The sequence below is a fragment of the Trichechus manatus genome, unplaced genomic scaffold (assembly GCF_000243295.1).
Source record: "Trichechus manatus latirostris isolate Lorelei unplaced genomic scaffold, TriManLat1.0 scaffold00330, whole genome shotgun sequence".
Classification (NCBI taxonomy): Eukaryota; Metazoa; Chordata; class Mammalia; order Sirenia; family Trichechidae; genus Trichechus; species Trichechus manatus.
The window spans coordinates 515,653-523,740 of NW_004444266.1; the positions used below are offsets into that span (position 1 = coordinate 515,653).

The following is an 8,088-nucleotide window of genomic DNA, read 5'->3' on the forward strand; positions in this document are numbered from 1 at the left end:
TAAATATACAGAGAGAGATTTACCTTAAGGAAATGGCTCATGCAATTGTGGGGACTGGCAAGTCCTAGACCCATAGGTCAGGCGGCAGGCTGGAGACCTCTGTTGGCTCACAGGATTGTGGGGGCTGGTGAATCTAAAATCTACAGGTCAGGTTGCAAGCCAGAGACTTCTTCAGGTTTACTTCCCAAGATCCAAAGATCAGGCAACGAGAAGAGTGCAGGGTTGAGAGAGAGAGAACAAGCTCTGCCAGAATATCCACTTATATTCTGGAGGCAGACCACAACCCCAGGGAGATTCCTCTTTCAACTGATTGGTTGATCACCTCAGATCACGTCATGGAAAGTGATTACATTGTATTATGTTACTTTACAGCAGCCATTCCAGTATCTTCCCAAACCACCGAGAATTATAGCCTAGCCAAGCTGACACATAAGATCAACCATCACTATCAGTTAATATCTCTGACAAAGGGAAGATAATTCCTAACTACTTATTTTTAGTACTTTATGCTTATCTTCTCTGTCTTGGTTAAGTAGGTTGTGTTTTTTAGTTTTCTACCACTTTTTTAGGGGACAGCTGGAGCAGTGGTTTTTAAACCTGAATAATATTTGAATCACCTGGGGATCTTATTAAAATGTAGATTCTGGTTCAGTAGGTCTGTGCCCCAAGATTCTTCATTTCCTACAAGCTACCAGGTGATGCCCACGCTGCTGGTCCTGTGACCACACATTAAGTAGTGAGAAACTAGAGGACCAACTGGCAATGTATGGGGTGGCAGGGGGGCTGTGGGGTACCTCAGATGATGTTACTCACTTGGAAAATTTAAAGATACGGAGCTGTTGTGTCACGCGATTTGCATATACTGTCTCAATTAGTCAATTCAATAATCCTCTGTGGAAACTGTGGCTTGAAATGTTTTAATAAATTGCTTACGGTCGCAGTGTTTGAAAATGGTGAATTTTATATTTGAATTCAGCTCTCCCTCAATCCGGAACCTGTGTTCTTTCTGGCATCTGCTTCCAAAGACAGCCTAGAGAATTTATTTATCTTCTACAACTTTAAACTTAAATATATTCATTCTGTGATTGCACACCACCTTACGTATTCCTGAAAGATTCATGGATAAGAAAGTGAATTTTAGTGTAACCTTGCCACTTACTAGCTGCGTGATTCTGGGTAACACATTTAAACTCTCTAAATGTCAGTTTCCTTATCTGTCAAAAGATCGAAAGATCATTTAGGCAAAGTAGCCTATAAACTCTCAGTACACATTGGTTACTATTATTATTCAACAAGCATTTCTTGACAGCTATCATTAACCTTCACTGAAATCGTAACTTGGATGAACCTTGAAAACATCACGCGAAGTGAAAGGAACCAGAAGCAAAGGTGACGCGTTGTGTGCTTCCTTTATACGGCAGACCCGGGATAGGCACGTTCCCAGAGACGGAAAGCTGATAAATGTTTACCAGGGGATGAGGGAAGGGAGAGATTGTGAGTAATTGCTTAGCGGGTACATGATGTTTTTTTGGGATGATGCAGAATTTTGAAACTAGAGATGGTGGTTGCTTGACATGGTGAACACACTAAATACCGCTGAATTGTACACTCTAAAATGATGAACGTTATGTGAATTTCCCCTCAAAAAAAAAAATCTCATGTGGAAGATTGCCTCCTTAAGGCAGGCATTACATCTACTGAATAGATTTTCCTTTTTTAAGAACTTTATGGATTTATAGGAAGCATTTCTTGATGTTATGAGATGTGTTGGAAGTACAGAGGAACGGCTTATTTTGGAACAAATATTATTGCCTTGAAATTTTACCAGCTCAAGTTGATCTCTTTGGAAGACTAGACATCCTCTGTTTTCTGGCTCCAAAGTGTTCAGGACATAAAAGCCAAAAAAAACCCATTGCTGTCTAGTCAAATCCGACTCATAGTGACCTTGTGGGACAGAGTAGACCTGCCCCATAGAGTTTCCAAGGAGCAGCTAGTGGATTCTAACTGCCAACCTTTAGACTAGCAGCTGAGCTCTTAACCACTGCACCACCAGGGCTCCATTCAGGACATAAGTACTATTTTATTATTAAAAAGTATACCAACTGGCATCTTGAGTTTTTTCTCCTGAAGTTATTGTAAACTAGAAATAATTTCATTGCCACAACTCATAGAAAGCTTGACTAACTTACCCCTTGTCACAGAGCTGTGAAGAGGTGGAGACTGATTTACACCCAGTAGCCTGGTTCTGTGCTCTTAACCAGTACAGTATACTAGTTGGGGAAGAAAAACAAATATGATTATTCCTCCACTGAAATATAATGTACATGGTAATAAATCCTCTTAAGGTTTTATTGTTTGAGAAAATCATTTACCCTAGTAACTGAAACAAGAATCTATACAATCTAATGAGGAAAACATCTATAATTTGATTTTTATAATTTTGTTGTTTGCCTAAAATAGTAAAATTAATCATCATTACTCCTGTTACTTTTTAAAAAAGAGATTTGCGAATGAGAATCTACCTGACAGTATGTTTCTATATCTTCCATGAACTCTTACAGTCAGATTTCATCATGGGTGGTCAGAGGAGGGGAGGGTAGTACACAGAGTGGTAAAGACAACCTCAAGCACTTCTCAGTGATTAAGGCAGAGTTAAAGTTGACTTTGAGCTTTTTGAAATTAACAAGATTCCTAAGGGTTAAATCTGTGGCATAAACTTCTGTCAGATTTGATTTTCAGCTCACGGGTGTTTTATGCAATCTGAAGTCTCTTGTACACAAATAATATACTTTTTCCAGCTTTGTGTTTTGTTTTTTTGACTAGACTCCTGAAAGGAGTCTCAGACTGACAAAGGCTGGTGTGAGCTTGGACACATTGTTTAAATGAAATGTGTGCTAACCAGTAGGCATCAAGTCAGCTCTGACTCATGGAGACCCCGTGTGTGTCAGAGTAATACTGTGCTTCTTAGGATTTTTAATAGCTGATCTTTTGGACGTAGATCACCAGGACTTTCTTCCAAGTCACTTCTGGGTGGACTGGAACCTGCAGCCTTTCTGTTAGCAGCCAAGCACGTTAATTGTTTGCATCTCCCAGGGACTCCGTATATGTACTACACGTGTTACAGAATATTGTTGACTTTTGCCACACAAGAAGGCCTCTTTTTTTTCCTTATTGACTAAGTTCTCACAAGTATTCTTGGCACCACAGCTGCAGATGAATTTAACAATTATATGTGGTAGGTAGCATACTCTGGAAACCCGTCCAGAAACAATGAGTGATTAGGCTGGCTGTTTAGAAATTAGGAGTAACTGAATACTGAATCACTAAACCAGTTGCTGTGGATCGAGTCTGACTCACAGTGACTCCATATGTGTCAGAGCAGAACTGTGCTCTGTAGGGTTTTCAGTGGATGCTTTTTCGGAAGCAGTTCGCCAAGCCTTTCTTCTGAGTTGCCTTTTCTCTTTAAAGATATTAAATATACATTTTCAAAAATTTTCTGCTGCGCATTGTGTTGTCTCTGCTTCCTCTGATTTTGTTTGGTTTGATCTGTGTTTTTATGTTAGCGACTTTTCTCACATAGCTATAAAATAGTGGGGTACAGAAAAGCTGATCGAAAAGTTTGCTTGCCTGAGTGGAGTTTATTGTCTTTTTCATTGTAGGTAATGTGATGTGAACAGAGATATTTGATTTAAAGAGGACAAAATGTCAGTATTTGTAGAATCCTTTTTCCTGCTGACCTGTTTCCCCAGAAAAAAAAGGCCAGTGTCCCGCTTGAGGCTTTATGCCTGATGTAGTGTCCCGGGGCCAGGGGCTGTACTGGAGCACGGGGTCACTATTGCTTCTCACCTCCACTCCCAGAAGAGCTTCTCTGGCCGTACTTCTGCCTTCTCCCAGAGGGAGGTGGAGGTTTGGGAGGGTAAGAGATTTGTTCTTTTTTAACCCCGTTCTACACAACCATCATCAGCGGTGTCTGTACCACCAATTTCTCAACCTTTTAGGAAATGGATTTCTTACTGACTTCCTTCTCTAGATACTTAAGTTTTAACTTTCCTCTGCCCTTCTAAGTCAATTACCATTCATCTATCTTCTTTGCAACTTTCAAAATATTATCATATTTTATCTACTATGGACTCTTTTCGCATTCCTTTTAATTCCATCATTTGATTGAGTATTGGGCTATGGTGGAGATAACTGCATACATGTTCTACTGTTTCACCCGAAGTTGGTTTCGTTTTCTTCACTTTATATGATGCTGTTCTACATTTGAGTTTAATAACAGCACCGTTTTCTGGCTCACATTGTTCAAGTGGAAGGATTAGATGTGTATAAAGTAACAAACGACCTTGTGTGCCTGGTGTGGGATGAACTGGGCAGAGTCCTGTGTTACAGGGAGTTGTCTCACCAGTAGCCACTAATCTAATAATTAAGCAAGAAAATGGCTCCTATTTAAATTATTCAAAAAGGTTCTGGGTTTTATGAATGATAATTAAAGAATGTCGAAAGTATCATACTCATTATGTAATGTATACAAGATGCTGAATTTCTGCTAAAGTTGATGCTGAAATATCTCTTTTCCCTCGTCTTAATGGCTATAAACATGGGATTTGATTCTCCGCATTCATGCGTCCCCATTCCTTGCGTTATTTAGCTTCTCAATAATTATTGTTCTACCACATATTTTATCGGAAATACGTCCAGTCACCCTTTTGTTTTTAAGTTCACTTATACCCTTACCTGTGATCCTGCATAGATTTTCTTTACTAAGGTGAAGATAAATTTGGCTAGTGAAAGTACAAAAGCAAAAATTTTACAATATATTTCTGATTTGATGATTTTTATTACAATCAAGTTAGTATTTTCTAATATACCTGTACAGTATTAATTCCTGGAATATCTATATGGATTATGTTTATTAATGTACTTACCAAAATTCTACTGTGGATGACTTTATTTTCTTAACATTTCAGAAGGGACAAATTCATAGGGCATGAATTTTCTCCAAGAGATTGTTTAAGTTTGGATGACGTTTTAATGTGGATTATGTTTGAACTCAGATACTGCAAACACTTTTAAGCCTTTACTGGGGCATTGTGTTCCTCACTGTGCTATTCTTTTACATTGGTTCATGTCCGAAATGACCTGGGTTTGAATGTTCCTTACATTTTATTTTCTGGGCAAATTATGTGAGTTTGTAGAAGCAGTGTACATATTGTGAGTGTATCTCCCTAAGTGGTAGCATACATTGAGAAGAGCAAGGTAAATACTTTGTTACTGAAGTGTTTTTAACCACTCATAAGGAGCAATTTCAGTGTAGAGTTGCCTGTTTCATTATTAAGTCTTGTGGAGTTTTTTGTTTGTTGTTTTTTTATTTTGTTTTGTTTTTGTAATGTTGTTTAGGCAATACAAACTAGGAGAATACAAAAAGGTACTTAAATGACAAAATGTTCATGTACACACAGATCTATTTGAAGGTTAAATTGTTATACTGAACAGTGTCCCTGAGACCATAACTTGTTATTTTGTCTCTTTCTAATGGAGACAGATTTTCTTGCATTATATTCCATTTCCATTGTATCTTCTGGGCCCCTAGGCCTCTGAGCTGTTGCTTCTCCTGTCTCATTTGGCTTGTTCTCTGATTCTCATGCCCACCACTGCCTTTGCCGTGTGATAATGTCACCGAGCAGACAGGGATAGGAACAGGATTTATTATTATACCTTACCATCTGGATTCAGCCAACCCTGTTTTCTTACCGTGTCTTCCAAAGCACCCTCCACTATAGCCAAAAAAGGGGAAGAAAACCTACTTATAATCCTCAGTCTGTCTTTGCACATGGTATTCTTTCTGTGATGGAATATCCTCTCCCCTGCCCAGTGTCTCTACCTTTGCCTGATTAACTTTTACCTATCACTTAAGACCAAGCTGAAAATCTCAGCTCACCTGCGGAGCTTTCCTGATTCTCCCAGATTGAGTTAGCTTGCTTCCTCCAATTTCTGGTTTACCTTTATATCTCTCACAAGAGGATGGACTCCTCTAGATTTGGGGTTTGTTTTGAGGTTCTTATTCATGGTAGGCTCTCAGTAAATTTTTGACAGATGAACAGGTAATGAGCAGCAAAAATTGTTGTTGAATAAATAAATATATTCTGTTTAAAGTAAGGATCAAACCAGTGCTAAGAATTACCATTCAGATACTATATCCTCTTCTTTTTCCTATTTATTCTACTGTCGTGTACCCTTCACTTAGAAAAAGATTACTGTCTCGTGTGGGAAAAGTACTAGCTTTAATATAGAGAGAAGGAACTATTTAAGACAGATAGCCCATAGATGGTTTTGAACCATAAAAACTACCAAAATGCAATAATGAAGTCTCTTTCCTGGTAATTAGCAAAAAAGAGCTTAAAATTTATATAGCAACTATAGAAAAAAAATGGGTTTACTGAGTATGAGATAAAATTGCATATAAAAATAAACCAGAGTTACATGATTCAGTTTGTTATTTTACCTGTAAAATTTTTAGGAGTATATAGAAACATACAAATTTTCAGGGAGTTTGGTCATAGAGTAGAGATGACTGCAGAATCTCAAACATCATTGTTGGATTAAAAAATGAAAGCATTGTTTTAATCATTGAAAAATATGTGGATTAAAATAATAATAATAATAGTTTTAAAAGCTTGTTTATGAGATGGTTTACTCTTCCAAGGTCTGGGAAGGATTTTCTCCTTTTAAATCATTAAGTAAATAATCAAATGTATTAGAGAGAACTTCTTCTGCTTGAGTATATTGGCCAGTGCTAAAAACAAAGTCACAAGCCAAAGGGATCGTTTTTGAATCAAGCTTGTGATGTGTCTTTTCCTGATTTATTTGTTTATTTTAATTAGTAAATACTGGAATTTTTACTGGAGAATGTCTATAAATGACTCCACAAATTTGGAACTTGGAATGTTTTCAAAAATATAGTATTACGTATGTTTAGAAAAGGATTAATGTTTAAATGTTTGGTGTCACTAGGATAATAACCGCTTTTCTATCACCATGATATTTTTTTCTTAATCAAGTATTTGTTAATATTCATAACATTTATGCAACATGAAGACCCTGAAGGCACTTGGCTGTTCAGGAACATATCTGTTTTCCATCTCCGGCACGTGTGGCTGCTACTGTTTGTTATAATGAGCAACAAAATAAACTGTGTTTGGTTGGTCAGTTGGTTGGTTTTTTTTTTTTAATATATCGTCAAAGTAACTCTTGGTTTATTACCTACTAAAAACCTAACAATCCATAATAAGTATTGTGTTTTTTGTATCACTTGTAGGTACTATGGTCTTTGGAAATGGGTCATTGGATTTCCGAGGAGCCTTTTGAACTTTCTAACTACTTCCCTGCAGCACCTGTAAGTCAGATACTATTTTATGATTTTAATACAACTTATTATTCTCAGGAAATTATTTTAAGTGTATGGATATTAACAAGTTTTTATTGAGGAAGTAGTATTGTATTTTGCTTATTGCTTTAAAAAAACAATGCTTTTAATGTTTATAGAGATAGAACTAGCAGGTATAAAAGAATTATGAATTGCTAGCATTATTGTATGGTCTTTATGTTTTGATGTTCTTCCTAAACTCAACTTCAACTTCACTGACTTTTGAGGATTCTAAGTGTTTAATGAATAAGTTCCAAGTTCTAGTTTTTTTAAAAGAGATTAATTAATAATTAAGTAGGTAATTTAAGATTTGATTGGAAGCAGGGTTGTACAGAAATTGGCTTTGAATTTCAGAAAAATTAACTGTTCCTGTGAGTTTGCTTTTTCAAAAGATTAATATTTGAAAGATTGTCGTTGTTAGGAGCAGTTGAGTCAGTTCCGACTCATAGCGACCCTTGTACAACAGAACAAAACACTGCCCAGTCCTGCGCCATCCTCACAATCGTTGTTACGCTTGAGCCCATTGTTGCAGCCACTGTGTTGATCCATCTTATTGAGGGTCTTCCTCTACTCTACCAAGCATGATGTCCTTATGCAGGGACTGGTGCCTCCTGATAACATGCCCAAAGTAGGTAAGACAAAGTCTCACCATCCTTGCTTCTAAT

At 37.2% G+C, this 8,088-nt stretch overlaps 1 protein-coding gene across 4 annotated transcripts in view; it reads left to right on the forward strand.

Moving 5' to 3' along the window:
• MCPH1 (microcephalin 1) overlaps positions 1-8,088 on the forward strand; it is a 287,857-nt gene that overhangs the window by 122,002 nt on the left and 157,767 nt on the right. For all 4 annotated transcript variants that reach the window (XM_023725576.1, XM_023725578.1, XM_023725577.1 and 1 more), the window contains one exon: positions 7,316-7,393. In XM_023725576.1, coding sequence (XP_023581344.1) covers positions 7,316-7,393 — 78 coding nt within the window. The remainder of the gene's footprint in view (positions 1-7,315; positions 7,394-8,088) is intronic.